We start from the raw sequence: 18133 nt of genomic DNA, 5'->3' as shown, positions 1-18133 counted from the left end.
CCCTGACTTCAAGCGGGTTGTTTGTGCCTGTGCCTCAAGGCAGAGCGTGGCGAGGTCTCCGCGGGGAATGCAGATTCGAGGACCACACGGCCTGGGCGGAGCTAGCAGGCGGGGTTCCCAAGGCTCTGCCGCTCGGCGGGCGCGCAGCACCCGGGTCTCGGCGCGCCCCCACTCGCCCCGCCCCCTAGGAGCCCCGCCCCCAGGTGAGCTACCTCCACGGGCGCGCTCCCGCACCGCCGGCGCCGGGGCGGGCGGGGCCGAGCAGCGGGAGCGCGCGCGTCCGCTGACCCCGTCCTCTGGGAGCCCCGCCCTCAGGTGCTGTCCGCTGGAGGCGGAGCCCGGCTTCCGGCGCCGGGCGCTGCTCTCTCGGGCGCGCTGCCGGGCCTGCGACGCTGGGGCGCGCGCGCGGGGCCGCGCTCTCGCACACATTGCCGAGCTCGTTCCCGCGCGGTCTCGACCGACCGAGCGCGTCGCGGCTGGACGGCGCTGCGCCCCGGGCCCGGCCCTGAGGTGAGGAGGGCGCCGAGGGCGGCGGCGCTGGAGGCTCGCTCGGGGAAGCCTCCCTGGGGAAGGAGGCGGGGGTCGAGCAGGGGCGGCGGGGAGGGCTCGGCGGTCGGGGGCTGCAGTGTGCGGGTCGGAGGGCTAGGGGGCACGAGAAACGCTGCGCCGCGTCTCGGCGGAGGAAGCGCGGTTGGCCGCGAGCGCTGTCGCCGACGCTGTCTGCTCCCCCCGGGGTGTCGGGGTGCGGGGGCCGCCGGGACCGGCCCGGCCGGGTTACCAGCGCCAGGCTGCGTCGGGTTGGACCAGGTCGTTTCCATCGCCAGGGCATCGTTAGGGAGAGGGAAAAAATGTTGTGGACGCAAATTCCCCTCGAAACTGGCTAATTAGCACTGGCTGTTCCTCGGGGGTTTCATGCTGATCATGTAATACGTGCGTGTTCACGGGAGTTTGGGTGAGCTGAAAATGCGCAGATCTCATGACAACGATTTTAGGGGGGAAACACCCTGATTCCTAAAACACGGCGAAGAGCTGCAGGCGTGCAAACATCTCTCTCAGCTTCTGAGAAGGCTAGCTCGGCTGGAGGCATCGATCTCGGTTTGAAGCCGTAATAGAGGAAGGAGGGTTTCTTCTGTGCTCCTGAGGCTTAGATAGACGTTTTAAAATAAGTAAGTCTGAAAGAATAAAGAGAATCACGTTTACTTTCTATCGAGGACGCTCTGAAGGAACAGAAAGAGAGAAAAGGAGTATATGTTGGATTCCCAACCGTGAGCGCAGTATTATCTCATTTAATCCTGACAGTCACCCTCTGAGGTTGGCGGTGTTATTCTAGTTGGGCAGACGGGGAAAATAGGTCACAAAGTGGTTAAGTCACTTGTTAAGGTCTCAACTAGCAAAAAGGTAAAGCTGAGATTCCACCCCAGGGATGCCAGACTAAATTCTGGTGCTTTCTCCACTATAGTTTGTGTCTGCCCAGAGAGCGATATTACATATTTTTAGGGAGGACTCCATGTAAGAGAGCGTTATTAAGGCTCTTGGGGTATTTGGGTTAAAATCAAACTAGCAAGGTATTAGTCCTTGAATATGTGCAGTTTAAGTGTATTTTCCTTCAAACAGGGTTTAGTATAGGAAATGTTACATTCAGGATAAAAGCAAATTTATTAATACATGTTTATTTGAATGTCCTTTATATTTCAGATACTATAAACCGTGTGCCAAGAGTGCCACACTTTATAATCTCTGCTCTTGAGTTAAAATGCATGATCATATAAAAGAAGTTTGTGATATTCTACTAAATCGTAATCTTTACTAGTGTGTGAATTAATTGGATTAAAAATAGCTTTAAGCACGAGCTTTTAGGAACCTATTATATATAAGAAAAGGCATTGGATAACTTGTGTGGGTCCCATTGCATTTTCCCGTTCAGCAAGAAATACTGTCCTAAAATTTAGGTTAAGTCATATTGACAACTAGTACTTTGTTTTTATTACACTATCTTCATTAAATTTTGAAACACTAAAGAAGAAAAGAGCATTTATAATTTATCCCCTGTTAAATTAAAAGACTTGATTTTATAGTGTTTTTCTTTCTTTAGTTGAGAAGCCAGTGATGTAGATGGGCAGGAATTTCTTTCAAGTCATTTGCCAAATATGTTCTTAACCTCTTTTTCCAAAAAATAAGTCTTAAATTAAAAGTATAGTTAATACCAGATTCCATTTAAGCTTTATGGCTCAGAGTTATAATGGAAACACAGTGTCTTCAGTTTAGGCCAAAATGGCATATTGTTGAAATATATAATATTACCTTTGGCGCAGTTGTAGGTAAGCGGATAGAAGGGATACTGGGACATTTTGGAAATTTATTCAATTGCTCCAGTTTTCTCAATAAAGGAGGAATCAAGGTTATAATTTGAGGGTGATGCTGCTGCGAGTGGAAGCTTTAGAGGTTTGGGGATTGGGAGAGTGCATGGAGTAGTGAAATATATGATTGCCAGGCCATTAAACAATCTCTCTTAGGAATGAAGAGCGAGCTAGAGGAAATACAGGGTGCTATAAATGGGTGCACAAAATAAAGGTGTCTAATCTCATTTTGCACACAAGGTATTACCTATGCCATTTCCAGTGGCTGTGTTTACAGTGTCATCTAGAGTATACACCTGCACCCTTTGCCCCGATTCCCTGTCTGTGCCTGTGCCACTTCACAGCTATCCCTGTTCTTTATACTAAGTCAAGCCCTTTTGGGAGTATAGCTTTTCCATTCTTTTTTATCTGCCTGGAGTTCCCCTTCCACTCTTTCCCAAAGTCTTTCCCTCAGTTGCACTTAGCACATTATATTAAATTTTATGTATCTGCCAAGTCAGTGAAAGTGTCTAACATTTTTTTTTCATTATGTTTGGTGCATAAATCCCTCAGTAAATGTTAAACGCATGTGCCACTTTTCTTCTTTCTCTTTTAGTCCGTAACAGGGGTTAGCAGACTTTTTCTGTAAAGAGCCAGATTGTAAATATTTTGTAGGTTTTATATGGTCTGTGTCTCAATTACTTTGCCGTTGCAGCACAAAAACAATCATAGACAATATGGAAAGGAATGGGCATGGCTATGTTCCAATAACCCTTCATGTATAGACACAAAAATTGAATTTCCTCTAATTTTTACATTCCACAAAATTTTATTATTCTTTGATTTTTCCCTAACCATTAAAAAATGCAAAAACACTCAATTTAGGGGCTGTACAAAACAGGCTGTGGGCTAGATTTAGCCCCCACCTCTGCCGTCATAGTTTGCAGACCTGTGATCTAAAAGGACTCTCAGCATGTCTTGATAAAGGAATTTGCAGTGAGATGATATTGGTTATAGTAATATCATTGGTGGTAGAGAAGCAAAGATGAATAAGGCAGTCATTTTTGTCAAGGATCTCATGGTCAAGTTCAAGATTAAGACGTAAACAAATAATGATGACACAGTATGGTAACTGCAATTACAGCTTATTTATTAGATGTAGACGTGGAACAAGAGAGTGATAATCAGTTCTACTTGGGTGGACCAGAAGTGACCTCTGATAGTCCCTATCTGTTGGAGGTAGGGAACATTTTCAGCTAAGAGCCTTTTCCAGAATCTTTCCAAGATTGCTAAGAAAGTGACTGACCGCATCTCTTACCAGCATGGCTGTGGACATCAGGATGACTCAACTTCTCTATTTTTTATTGCTTTGAGAAAAGTGAAGTATGTTTCATTGTATGTGTAATGTAGTAATCAATATTTCTTTAATAAATTAATAAGTGATTTTTTTTTTTGAGGAACATGAGCCCTGAGCTAACATCTGCTGTCAGTCCTCCTCTTTTTGCTGAGGAAGACTGGCCCTGAGCTAACATCCGTGCCCATCTTCCTCTGTTTTATATGTGGGACGCCTACCACAGCATGGCTTGACAAGCGGTGCCATGTCCGCACCCAGGATCCGAACCGGCGAACCCCGGGCTGCTGAAGCAGAACGTGGGAACTTAACTGCTGCACCACCGGGCCGGCCCCATAATAAGAGAATTTCTGATATTGAAGTTTGGATTATGTAACTTTTAGTCTTTATTTTAAGTCAATTATTAATACATTAGAAAAGGAAGATGAGCTTTAAGTTTTCTTGCAATTTATTAGATTTAGTATGAATTATTTTTATCTAGGAAATTATTTATCTAGGAATGTTAAATATTTGATTAAACCTTTGGTGATATTACTTGTTTAAAATTTATCTAATTATTATTTAAAGCTCACAGCAAACTAATGCATTCCCTGGGGATGCTGTGGAGCAATGGAAAGTAACGTAAACATTTTAAAAAATAATTTTCTACCCTTATTTCTGTGTCTTTGTCATTGTTCTTTAGCAGTTAAGAATTGACTTTATTAAAGAGGTTTAAAGGTACATTGGTAGGACTTTCAATTGGAACTATATCAAGTATTATAAGTTTTCCAAAAAAGTATTTTTTGTTAAAAATATACTATTAGAAGTTTTAGTGCATTTCACTTGTTCACTTTGCTTTCAAGAATCGTCTTCCTACAAAAGAGAATTTTGCAAGAAGATGATGTTGCCTAAGAGACGGTCTTCATGTTTTGCAAAAGAGAAGGTCTTATATGTGTTGTCTACTCAAAAAGCTGCTGTTTAATGTTGTGTGGTCCTCTCCACCATTTCCAGCTCTGCCATGGGCTTGTATGAACTCCACCACTAGTGAGTGAACTCCTGGATATTGTCTGATTCTATTCTCACTTAGAGCCAGGGTTAAATGTGGGGCAGGCCAAGCATCCTTTATTACCTTTTCCTTTTCTTTTGAATGCCACCACCTAAGAATATAAAGTTTGGGATGATTAAAGGATTATAGTATAGAAGAGGAAATTTAGAACTCTCTGCTAAGTTGGGTTTTCTTGTATTTCAAGAAAAGGCACCTGAGAAGTTAAACTCTTTACAGATAGATGTCCCTGTGCTGGCCATACTTCATTTCTAACTTTCAGCCCTGTTTTCAGCAATACACTTCTCTCAGAAGCACCACTTTCATGTCTGCTCGGTGGATCTCCATCTTTCTTTCAGGAAACCTCGTTCCCCTACCCACAGGAGTGGGTCTCAGCTCAGACACCATCTCTTTATCGTTGGCTGAGTCGTTCCATGTAGAAATCCCTGCCTTCCCGCATCCTTCCTTTGTCTGTCTCCCCATTCCAAACCCTGCAGAACAGTGGGGGATGCTAGTGAGAAGGGGGGACTTCTGTGATTACCCCACCAGGGTGAGTTGTAGGCACCCCTTTTCTATTCTTTTTCCTTCTGTCTTCTCTCCAAAGGACAAACATAATTCTCAGAGACAGCGTGGTCTCAACACTTGAAGGGGAAGCAGAATGTTTTCCTAAGCACTTATAATTTGCGAGGAATCTTTTTTTTTTCTGCTTTATCTCCCGAAACGCCCCCTGTACACAGTTGTATAGCTTAGTTGCATGTCCTTCTAGTTGTGGGATGTGGGACGCCGTCTCAGCGTGGCCTGACCAGCGGTGCCATGTCCACACCCAGGGTCCGAACCCTGGGCCGCTGCAGCAGAGCGCGCGAACTTAACCACTCAGCCACGGAGCTGGCCTCCTGCAAGGAATCTTTTACAGTAGAGTTAGTACTTCCCGTTATTATGCAGAGCAGTCCTTGCTTGATTTGTTCCCCATGACCCTTTTCAAATTGGTCTGCTTTTAGACTCTGTGGGTTGTGGGTGGCAAGAAGGGCAAATAGGTTCATTGTTGTCAGTTTACAAAACCTAACTACAGCCTTGAAGTTTTTGTTTAGATGGACATTAAACTAAAGGTCTCTAAAGAATCAATGTTAAGAATGTTTCCTTTTTTTTTTTCTTCAATCGAACAGCCAAATCAGGGGTTTCATATCATGAAGAAAACAAGTAGTCAGTTGAGTTTTCTTCTTTAACATTTTTTTTAGTAACTTGAATAAATAGAAGTTCAAGGTTATTGAAATTTAACATTTTCACATGATTAGACTAGAGCTTATGAATATAAGAAACATGAATTTGTTCAGGTCAGTCATAATACTCATTCATCTGTATAATTTCATAACAGATTTTGTACTTTCCTTTCATCATTTTCTTCTTTATCTTTTGGTCATCCATTCTGGAGGATTTCCTTGACTCAGTCTTTATTCTTACTCACTAATTTGCCTTCAGATGCCATTCACCTCATCTATTGAGAATTTTATTTATATCAATCTGGTTCATTTCTAAGTTCTCTGGTAGATTTTTCTTAATTGCCTTGTTCTTGTTTCATGAATGTGGTATTCTTTGTTGTCCTTTTTTTTAATTTAATTTTATTTTTTTGAAGATTGGCACCTGAGCTAACAACTGTTGCCAATCTTTTTTTTTTTTTCTGCTTTATTTTCCCAAAACCCCCATACATAGTTGTATATCTTAGTTGCAAGTCCTTCTAGTTGTGGGATGTGGGACGCCGCCTCAACGTGGCCTGACGAGTGGTGCCATGTCCACGCCCAGGATCCGAACCCTGGGCCGCCGCAGCAGAGTGCATGAACTTAACCACTGGGCCACAGAGCCCGCACTGTTGTCCTTTTGAGGATATTAGATATACTACTTTTATGTACAGTAGTGATCAACGTGTATAATTATGTGCCATGGACCAGGCACCATTTTCAGCTTTACATGTATTAATTCTTTTAGTCATTCTAACACCCCACAGAAGTGGGTACAATTATTACTCCATTTACAGATAAGAAAAAACTTAGACACAGAAAAGTTACTTGCCCAAGGTCACAAAGCTACTAAGAGGCAGAGGCAGGGTTCTTGTTTAGTTGGTTTGGCTCCAGAGGTCACACTCCTAATCACTCTACTGTATTACTGCAGGCATTATTAATTCTTGTGTTGATTTCAGTGCCTCTTCGTCATGATATGTTTTTCCATAAATGTTTATCGATTCCACTTTCTTTCAGCGTGTTGGAAGATGTTGATTGGGTTTACTGTAGCCCTTTTTTTTAATTGTGTTGGGGGAGGGGAGAATAGTGCCAGCAGCCACCTAAGGGTTTGCACTACATTTCAATTTAAAGATACGGTACCCCCTCTTCCAGACTGAAGTAGATGAAAAGCTAAGGTTGAAATTTTATTTGATAGGTTAAGCTCTTCTTACAAAGGTATTTAATTCAAAATAAAAATCTTTTTAAAGTATCAAAATAAAATGTAGATGTGGTATCTTGTTTTTATAAATAGCTCATATTACAGTTGTGTTGATTTTGAATCTTTTTTGGAGGAGAGGGATGACAGATGAGGATAGATCAACTCAACATCGGATTGATGAGGTTATCTACCAAGAAGTAGAATGTTCTCTCGGAGAGTACTGGGCACAAAGGAGTACAGGACATTTTGACTAAGGAAAAATGATGAGAAAGAAAATCTGCCTAAAGAATAGAGCTCAGTTGCAGAGGGAAAATACTGTGAAAGCGCTTTTTGCTGATGAAGGGACTTTGCTTTGGAAGAAAGGACATGAAAGTAACCGAAGATTGAATAGACACTGAAATGACTCCTTTAATTAGTCATTGTATATTATCTTCTGCAGAAATATTTCCCTGTTAATATTATTTTAAACCTTCTTTAAAAACTTTACATCAGTGATTCTCAACTTTTTATCTGCCCCTACACACTGCCATTGGTATCGGTGGAATTCTATGCTTACTAGGGAGGGGAGGCAGGAAGGTTTTTAACATCCCCTGTTCTTCCATGCTTCACTTTGAAAAATCACTGTTATCTTTATGAGTATTCTAACTATGGAGTTAAGTACATATTATACTGTTATATTGGTTAAGTGCTTTGGGTTGTAAGAAGTAGAATCTGATCCTGGCTAGCTTAAGTGATAATAAAATATATTGGGTGGATAATAAGGTGTGTCACATACTATAGGGAAGAAAAATCAAGGTTTAGGCACAGTAGGTATCACACCTTAGGGGAATGCTTAGTACCAAGAATGTAGGAACTTTCTTTTGTAAATATTTCCATTAATGTAACTGTTTCCATGACTCCCATCTCTGCGTCTCTTAGTTAAAAATTCCATACTGCCAGGAGAAAATGTAATTGATATGGCTCGGGGGTAGTGGTGGAGGTGATAGTGGTGGTGATGAAGATGGTTTGTGTGTCTCTTGGGATGGTGGGTGGTGGGTGGAGCAGGAGTAAGTTGTAGTTTAAAAAGCCCTGCCTCGGGGTGGCGTGGGTGCAGAGGTTCATGGGTTTCAGAAAAGGCTGTTAAAGACTCAACCCTGAGTTCAGGGAGCAGTTCTCAAAGAAGGAAAATATTGTGAGTCCATCAGCTACTTTATGAGGGGCCTGTTTTCTAAAAAATGAAGAATGAAGCATGCAGTGTTCAATTTGAATGAATAATTCAGTGGTGCCCACTAAATCAATGTGTTTTGGCAGATATCTTGAGAATGTTCTTGCTGTATTGGTTAGTGTTTCTGTGTTTCTTTTGTAGTAAATCATCCTTGAATGAGTGTGGTTTTTCTTGTTTTTTTCTTTCTTATTGGCATAGAGATGATTATCAGTTCTTTACAGAATCTGATATAACGTTAATGAAGCTGTTAGAAGAGTTTATTTTTAATGTATCCTCCATTCTTGACTGCTTTAGTTTTGCTGTTTTTAATTTAGTGATTTAATATTTTTACGGTGTGTCTCATTGTGTATTTTTTTTTACTACATAAGTAACACGCATCAATGGAAAAATTCAGAATATAGGAAAAAAACCAAAGAAAGTAAAAGTTGTCCATTATCCCATTGTTAAATTAAAAAAACTCTCTCTCTCTCATCTTTCTTCTGTGCATATAAGGAGGATGCTTATTTAATCCAAACTTTAATTATAGATATTTCCTTTTTTGAGTAAACCAAGCTGCCTCTAAAAGGTTGCCTGTTTTTTTATCGAGGTGGAGATGGTCAGCCAGCTTGGAATAGATTCTTTTTGTTTTGGAGGGAAGTCATACCAATGGCCCCCATCAGATAGGTGTATGTAAAACACGGCAACAAATATTGCTCTGGAAGAAGGCTTCACAGGACTGTCTTGGTGTTTCCTGCAGGCTGCCCTCTCAATACCTTTTGGTATGCAGAGATCCTAGGTTACTGGGGTAGGCAAGTTGGAATAGGGACCATGGAGATTGCACTTGAGACTCTGGCTGTTTCTCTTTTGAACTCATCTCTAATGTGACCTCTTTGAAGAACTGATATAACTCCAACAGAGGTCCACTGGCAGAAAAGGCTCCAAGGACCTCCAAAGGGTGAACTTACCCCAGCAGATGGAGACACTGGAAAGTGATAGGTACAACGATTTAGCTTATACAATTAAAAACAAATTATTGAGGTGAAATTCATTTCCATCACTTTGAAGTAAAACCCCTTTCTCATTAAGCAGTTTCTCCTCATTCTTCTCTCTCCCCAGCCTCTGGTAACCACCAATCTGCATTCCATTTCTCTGGATTTATATATTCTGGAAATTTCATATAAATGGAATCATATTTGACCCTCTGTGTTTGGCTTCTTTCACTTAGCATAATGTTTTGGAGGTTCATCCATGTGGTGGCGTATGTCAGTACTTCATTCCTTTTTATGGCTGAGTAGTATTTCATTGTGTATGTATACCAGTTTCTTTATACATTCATCTGTTAATGGACATTTGGGCTGTTTCTCCCTTTTGGCAATTATGAAGAGTGCTGCTGTGAACCTCTGTGAACATGCACTTGTTTGAGTCCCTGTTCTCAGTTCTTTGGGGTATATATCTGGATGTGGAATAGTGGAGTCATATGGTAATTTTATGTTTAACTTTTGGGGGGACTGCCAAATTGTTTTCCTCGGCAGCTGAACCATTTTGCAGTCCCACCAGCAGTGTATGAGTATTCCAGTTTTGCCACACAATTTCTGTAGCAAAGCCTGCTCTCATTCAAATCATTATTTCCCTGTAGGTAATATATGGTTATTCTCTGACTGCTTTCAGGATTTTTCATTGCGTTTAATTTTTAGCAGGTTGATTATGATGTGTATGGGTGTGGATTTCGTTTGATTTATCCTGTTTGGGATTCACCAAGCTTCTTGAAACTTGTAGGTTTTTATCTCTTGTCAAATTTGGGAAGTTTTCAGACATGAATTCTTTGAATATCTTTTCAGCATTAACACTCTTTCTTCTCTCCTTCTATGAGTCTGATAGTATGAATGTTAGAGCTTTTGTTATTGTCCCACTGTTCTCTGGAGTAATTGTTCATTTTTTTTTGTGAGGGAGACTTGCCCTGAGCTAACATCTTTGCCAGTCTTCCTCTACTTTTATGTGAGCTGCCTCCACAGCATGGCGGGTATGTGGAGTAGGTCCACACCTGGGATCCAAACCTGTGAACCAAGGCTGCTGAAGTGGAGGACGTGAAACTTTAGTGGAGCACTTGGCTACAGGGCTAGCCCCTCATTGTTAATTTTTTAAGAAAACCTTTTTTCTCTTTGTTGTTCAGATTGGATAGCTTCTGTTGATTTATCAAGTTCACAGAATCTTTTCTGTTGTCTTCATTCTGCTTTTGAGTGTATTCCATGAGTCTTACTTGTTATTTTGTGTTTTGTTCTAAAATTTCTATTTGGTGCTGCTTTATGTCTTGTTTCTTAGCTGAGGTTTTTTTTTTTCATTGTTTTCAAGAGTGCTTGCTGTTGCTTGCTGGAGCACATTTTTAATAGTGGCTTTAAAGTTTTTGTCACATAATTCCCAAGTCTGTTTCGACTTGGCATTGCCATCTGTTGATTTTCATTTCTTAATAGAGTTGATATTTTCTACATACTTCATTTGCTGAGTAATGTTGGACTGTATGAGACTTTGAGTTTTGTTTTAATCCTATGGAGAGTGTTGATATTTTCTTTTAGTGTGCTGTCGACCTGGTTAGGTTCAGGTTTCAAGTTTCTACTCAGCACTCTTTAAGCTGTGGTTCTAATTTCAGTTTAGTTTTCAAAAGCCTTTGCAGTGCAATTTGGATCTGTCCTTGTGTGCTTCCATCCACTGACCAGACTAGATCTGGGCATTGTCTCCTGTTAGTTTGGTTCTTCAAGTCTTTGGTATGCAGAATAGGATTAGAACCATGCGTGCCCCATTTGGGGGTTAGTCTAGGAGTTAATAAACAACATTATTGTGTTGTTTTCCTGAGCTCCTCTTTTTCTTTGCTCTTGCTGCTACTTTCAGATTGCCTGTGGCTCCTCTTTTCCCATCCTCCAATCAGAAAGCTGGGGTTTATTTGCCCCATTGTGTCGCACACTTCTGCAACTGCATCCACCGCATCCCTGGACCAGTGGCAGGAAGTAAAGAAGAAAGCAGTGGGAGAACAAGTAAGCAGAACAAGTTAAATGATAATCTTTATGTTACACATAGACATTAGGCTTTGTTCTTATTATCTTTAAGCTAAATCAGGGTATAGGGCCTTGAGTGAGTCTCTGACGTATCTCCAGTTTCTGGAAAGCAGGAACATCAGTCACAAGGGACCACAAAGGGAAGATTATTGGGAACTGAGAACAGACCCTGAGGCCACTGGAGGCCAGATGTCTGAAGAAACGGCATTTCAAAAATAGTTCCATGCATGTCTGCACATCCTCCCCCCTATATAACTGACCTGTAGTCTTTGTTCTGGGAAGGTGGGCTTTGAGGATGCTAGTCTGCCGTCTTCCGTCTTTGCTTACAAAGACGGATAAACCCGTTCTATTCCACTGACTTGCCCCTGGACTTATTGGCTCATCTCAGGGCAAGCAGAGCGAACCTGTTGCTTGGCAACACACCCTCTTAGAACCATAGTTCCACTTAGTGGAGAAAAAAGTTCCCTTGCCTCAGAGTTTTGGCTACATTAAGCTTTCATTACTGCTGTCAGACATGGCTGTCATGGGATGGCTTGGGGATAGGGGCATAAGAAAATATAGAAAACAAAAAAAGGTTGGTGCCTCAGCTTGCCTACTTGCAGTGCATTCAGTTTGGGCGATACCAAAAGAGAAAAAGTGGTGAGCTCATTGTTGGTTGAGCAATATTTTGAATTCTGGTTCTCCTCTGTTTCACATGCTACTCTTTATTTTTTCAGGGTCTTCAAATTGTTGTTCTGTGCAGGTAGGAGAGAGAGCTTGGCTTATACTTAACTTCATCTAACCTGAGACTGAAACATCTGTCTGTCTGTCTGTCTGTTTTTTCCATTAAAAATGGCATATTCTTGACTGTGTGGTTCCAGGTTTTTTTTTTTTTATCTACCCCCTTTAATAGACGGATCCAGAAGACATGGCTACTGCAATTAGGGAGGTGGGAGTTTGGAGACAGACCAGAACACTTCTGCTGAAGAATTACCTAATTAAATGCAGGACTAAAAAAAGTAGCGTTCAGGTCAGTTGAATGACTCTTATGCCTTGTCGTAGTTTATTTTGTGTTGACATGTTCTGTCTTGACGAGATGATTTATTTCGCTGGATACAATTTTATTATAATTTCCTTAGGTCCTTAGTTCCCTTTAATTTTCTTGTGAAGTGAAAACTTGTCATGTTAGCCACAGAAGAGTACCTAAGTTGCCTAATGTTTTCTAAATGTTAAAAATTTTAATAATGATTCCTAAATTTAGTTAATTGCTAATATCAGTGTTTAATTTTGAACTTTTATGCATGCGTTTTCCAAGTTTCATGAAATGAAAAGTAAATTCCACAGATAACTTTGTGGAACATTATTTCACAGTTTATTCCCTATGACCTCTCATCTTTTGGACTCCGGATGGAATTGCCTAAGATTACTAAAATTATGTCCTATATTTGTTCCCATAAGCATACATTACTTTAAAAGGTAAAAGAAAGCAAGAACTCTGACTAAGTAATTAATAATAATTTTAAAGGATGAAAATATATTGTTCATCTTCTCCTAAAACCAGCAGAACAATTAAACAGCAAGATGAAACAATAAATAGTTTATCCCTGTTAAAGCTGACTATTGAATTTAACTGAGTTTAATATCAATAGTACAAATTTAGGTAGAATTAAAGCGTGAGTTTTAATTTAGAATTGAATAAAGAAATTTTTATATAAGTGATCCCTCATAGGGATGTCTGATAAGTTACTTTTAATAACGTTATGTATGTAAATTTATTATATTTTACATTAGTAATCTTAGATGTTTAAATATTAGCTTTTATATCATTTTAATATATTATGTGACTTGAATTTTAAAATATTTCAATAAAAGTAAATATAAAGGAAAAATTATCTAATATGCCTTTTGGGTCAGGTGAGATGTTCAATGCGATATTTCTTCTAGGATAGAATTGGTTTTTACTTTTTGTACTTAAGAAAGGAAACCCAAATTCCTCATTTTTTCTAAGTATTAATTATATTTGCATAGAAATCTTAATGATTTTTGCTGCCACTGTTACACTTTGTAATCATTTTCTTTCCTTTATTATAGGAAATTCTTTTTCCATTATTTTTTTTGTTTTGGTTAATATTAATTAGCATGATGCATCCCAATAAGAAATATGAAGAAGTGCCTGATATAGAACTTAACCCTCTGGACAAATCTATCCTCTCTAACCTAATTCTTGGATATACTCCAGTGACTAATATTACAAGAAACATCATGCAAACAGTTTCTACTGATCACCTTCCTGATGGTATTGTAAGCTTATATATGTATTCTATCTGTAACAGAAAACCTCTTCGATATTTTTTTACTTGCCTTATTGAGTAAATAACATTCTTAACACTTGAGATATGTCCCTTCACCAAAGTATAGTTTTATAAAAATATTAAAATCATTTAATTCTGCTGCCTTATGTTTCTTGTGAAACCTTAATTTATAATCTTGGTAATAGAAAGTGGATTAAGTTTTAATATTTTATATTTAATTATTAGACCATTTATAAAATAAGTATATTTATGCAGGATAAAAGATTTGAAGGAACGTTACATTTTGATTCTGACTCATAATAATTAAGAATCTAGAAATGTATGATAAAGAGTATAAAGCAATAATCTTTTCAGATTGCCATGCCTATTTATGGAGGTATATGGTGTAAACTGAAGTATTTAGCTTTGGAGACTGCGACTGTGGTTAAGTACCTAAGTCTGTTTCTCTCAAGTTGTTCTTCTCCTAAAGAAATGGACTGGACAACAGTGTAAACAATGAGACACTAATGAGCCTAAAGTGGCTGTGCGAGAACTACTAGAGAAAGTGAAAGAAATGTTCATCTAATGATCGTTGATTTAATGAAATGCTGAATTGTAGAAAGTAACAGGTTAACATGTTGTCTTATATAGAACAGTGGTAATTAACTTCTAGTATGTATCATCACATTATTGGATAATGTGTTACTGAAAAGAAAATGTTTATACAGTCAGGAGCCAAATAACTTTTTCACCATTGGTTTCTTTCTGGCTTGTTACTATTTAATATTTTTATCAAACACATTTCTTATTGGTATATAATATGTTTGTTAGGTTATCATATTAAGCACAAGTAGCATGGATAGCATAAGAATTTAGCATGCGAGCTCAAAAAACTCATCAGGAATGTTGAGAACAAAATTCATTGGTAATTCTGAGTAGGAGAAAAGCATATATGCCAAAGAAATCCAAGTCGATGTATTAACTTAGATGCCAAAATAGTAAAAATATATAGAGTTTTTTTTTTAAGTTCTGACTTTTTAACAACAGAACTATCCAAAAGTGGCGTAGACATACATACATGATAACATGTAACCTGTAGGATGTTGAATTAACACCCTTTTTATTGAGATCAGTCCTGGAGTTCCAGGTGCACCTTAAAGGTCTGGAAAATCATTATAATTAACATTTCAATAGTGCTTTATAACTTACAAAGCGTTTTCATGATTGTAACTGCATTTGATCTTAACAACTCAGTGATCAGCTGGGTAATGTGGATGAGGATACTGAAGTTTGAAGAATTAAGTTTCTTACTTGTGCTCACATAGTTAATAAGTAATGAAGTTAAGAACTAAGCCTGTGTTTGTTCCATTTCACCACGTCTGAAGCTTCTGGAGTGAAGACTAATTGTTTCAAATAAAACTTCAAGAAAATATTTAAAAATAAGGATTATCGGATGTGAAAGGAGCTGAATGATGGTTACAGTATTTTCTCCATATATCTTCTAAGAAAGGAACAAGCAATATTGGGTTTAAATGTTTAGAAGATAATTTTTATTCAAAGAAGAGTTGCGTCATAGTTGCTAATAAACATTTCTGAGAAGGATTATGGAATTTTATTCATAAGAAGAAATATTTGAAAGTAAAATATCCATTTATTTTGTAAAGAGTTATTTGTATAGTTTTCTTTGAGACAGATGAGTGAACTGCATACATATATTGCATATAAAGTATGTACTCTATTTTATCATATTAATAACTATGTATTACACTGACATAATTTATGTGATCAAATGACAGCTGAGAAATGTTTGTAAAATTGTGCTATTTTATTATTTAGTGTTTTGTTTTAGAAAGGCTGTTGTCATTTTCTGAGAAGCTAGAGCATAAAATAAAAGTGCTTGTAAAATATTACATTCATAAATATAATGGTAAATTTGGTCTGTTGTATTATATTTAACTATTTTAATTTGTGAATTAACTATATCATTGTAATATTTTATAGTCATAATTACCGAAGAATATACAAATGAAAAAGAATTGGTAGCATCCAGTCTTTCTAAGTCCAGCAACTTTGTAGGTGTGGTTTTCAAAGACTTCATGTCCTATGAACTCCGTTTTTTTCCTGATACAATTCCAGTATCTTCTATTTATATGGATTCAAGAGGTAAATAGCCCTAAATGATCTTTGAAAATCAGTTAAATGTATGCTTTTGCTACTCTTAGTTTATACATACAAAATTTAATGGGATCCAGCATTGGCATTTTCAACTATACTTATTTGTTCAGATAAGAACACTGGGGTATAGCATAAAAATATATAAGTATACCCAAATATCTGTCTGTCTACATCTACATATATAATATAAAATATAGTTTATATAACATCCATTTTAATTTTAATACTTTTGTATATATTCTGTTGATTACAGTAACATAAAACAAAATTGTATCTTGAATTGTGTGATTTTCTAAATCTATTTTTTCTCTCCATGTAATTGTTTTCACATATGGTATATTACATATCTTTAAAATCTCAAGGTCTTCCATCGATAAACTTTATTAGTGTTATGTTTGAAACATGGAAAACAGCCTTCAATCTTTAAACCTATGAAGAGATATTATCAGTCACTGACATTTATTGAGCAATGTTAAAGTTGCTATGCTAAGTACTGAATTTGTGACTTGATCCCAAAAAGCCCTACCAGAATTTTTCTTTTCTGTCCTCTTAACCTGGACTTGTCCTTGCGTCTGGAAGTGCTTTAAAGCTGATGTCATTGTAGAATGACTTCCCTTAAAACAGAAAAGTGACATTTTAAATAACTATGTTTACAGTTAATTTCTACCTTTCCATTTGTATTAATTTACTATTCAGTGTCCTACCACACATGACTCTCTTATTTCAGAAATTTCAAATAAATAATCAGGAGTATGATAAATATTGTTTGCCTTTTAAGGGCAATTGCTTATTTTCTTTGGCTTTGTAGAGACTGATTAATTATATTACTTTGGTAACTCTCCATATATGATCTTTAAAAGAAGGAAGGCACTTTCATGTTGTGCAAAATCTTATGTCTCACATTTTTTTCCCCATAGCTGGCTGTTCAAAATCATGTGAGGCTGCTCAGTACTGGTCCTCAGGGTTTACAGTTTTACAAGCATCCATAGATGCTGCCATTATACAGGTAAATATGGTAAAGGAAGAGAAAAAACTATATTTTAATAATTGTGCTCTAAATCTTTATAATAGGGTTTGGTTTACTGCTGTCAAATGTACAGAATTCGTAACTTATTATAACTGTTTTAAGAAAAGAACAAAAAAATCGTAGTTTCTGATTTAATATTTTTTGAAACCCACTTCTATTTGATGGCTTCTAAGCATATAATTCAGCATTCTGTATATCTGTATTATTATATCTGTTGATCATAAGTAATATTTATGAAAGGTCTATATTTGCAGAGTTTCTCATTGAATAAAAATAACTTAAAGTGAATATCTTTATCTTAATCATAGTAGATTTTATTTTTTATTTCACAAACATGACTTATTTGCCAAACATTGTTTCTAAATTATATACTAATTAACCTATTTAATCTTTAACAACCCTATGAGATTGATGCTGTTATTCTCTCCATTTTATATATGAAAATGAAGCACAGGGAGATTAAATGACTTGCCAAAACTCAGTTAATTAGTGCAAAGCTAATTCAAACTATTGTTTTTTGTCTCCCAAGTCTGTTTTTTAATACTGTACTGCCCCTAGGATTGTCTATAAATGTTACAGTTACATTCTAAAGACACGTAAACCTGATCCAGTGTTTCACAGTTTAGTAGAAATGAACAGGAGACCTATGTCTGTTAGTTGTTGGACTGTTATATAGTAAAACGACTACAATAATAATGCTGTAAGTGACAGGGATGTTGGAAGAACCAAATGAGATGATATGTGTAGAATTGTCTTATAAACTCTTGCAACATGGTCTAAATGTGTTGTAGATATGTAATATTACACAAATTTAATAATGCAGAAGTTTAGGGTAAAAACAGTGAAATATGAGATTTGTCACATTGATTGTGTTTCAGTACTTATTTGTGTTTTGGCCAAAGCCCTTAGCCATCTACAACCCAGACCACACTCAATGAATAGGCAGAGAATATCTCATTTTAGACATAGAGTTGAACATTAGATAGAAGCATCATATGACATAGTTTTATTATTGTCTATCTGTGTTGTGTATATAGATTTTAAAACCATAGGATATCCTATTTAAAAGAAGAGTTTTTAAAGAGTCATTCTTTCATGATACTAATAATCATTCCTTAATTCCTGAACTTCATAAATGCATGTTTTTGTTGGGACATACAGTTGTCTGCTTAAGATGGTAATTGTGCAATTTTATTTTCTTTGACAAATTATTTTATCAAAATTTATATACTTCCCAATTTCAGACTTCAAACTTTATGGTATGCATCCAGAATCAGTAAAAGCAATATCCTA

At 37.6% G+C, this 18133-nt stretch overlaps 1 protein-coding gene across 6 annotated transcripts in view; it reads left to right on the top strand.

The window, feature by feature from the left end:
* The first annotated feature begins 200 nt into the window (after nucleotides 1-200).
* Nucleotides 201-18133, top strand: part of ABCA5 (ATP binding cassette subfamily A member 5) — a 74071-nt gene continuing 56138 nt past the window's right edge. The window contains exons 1-8 of one of the 6 annotated variants that reach the window (XM_070483505.1): nucleotides 445-510; nucleotides 4530-4710; nucleotides 11205-11347; nucleotides 12085-12110; nucleotides 12261-12377; nucleotides 13439-13643; nucleotides 15640-15801; nucleotides 16731-16819. In XM_070483505.1, coding sequence (XP_070339606.1) covers nucleotides 12276-12377; nucleotides 13439-13643; nucleotides 15640-15801; nucleotides 16731-16819 — 558 coding nt within the window. In that variant the 5' untranslated portion in view covers nucleotides 445-510; nucleotides 4530-4710; nucleotides 11205-11347; nucleotides 12085-12110; nucleotides 12261-12275. Of the gene's footprint in view, nucleotides 511-4529; nucleotides 4711-11204; nucleotides 11348-12084; nucleotides 12111-12260; nucleotides 12378-13438; nucleotides 13649-15639; nucleotides 15802-16730; nucleotides 16820-18133 lie in introns of those variants that run through there. The other 5 variants (XM_044745177.2, XM_044745175.2, XM_044745180.2 and 2 more) reach the window with 5 other exon arrangements.

The sequence above is a fragment of the Equus asinus genome, chromosome 13 (genome assembly GCF_041296235.1).
Source record: "Equus asinus isolate D_3611 breed Donkey chromosome 13, EquAss-T2T_v2, whole genome shotgun sequence".
Lineage (NCBI taxonomy): Eukaryota > Metazoa > Chordata > Mammalia > Perissodactyla > Equidae > Equus > Equus asinus.
This window is presented reverse-complemented; position numbering and strand designations above follow the sequence as displayed.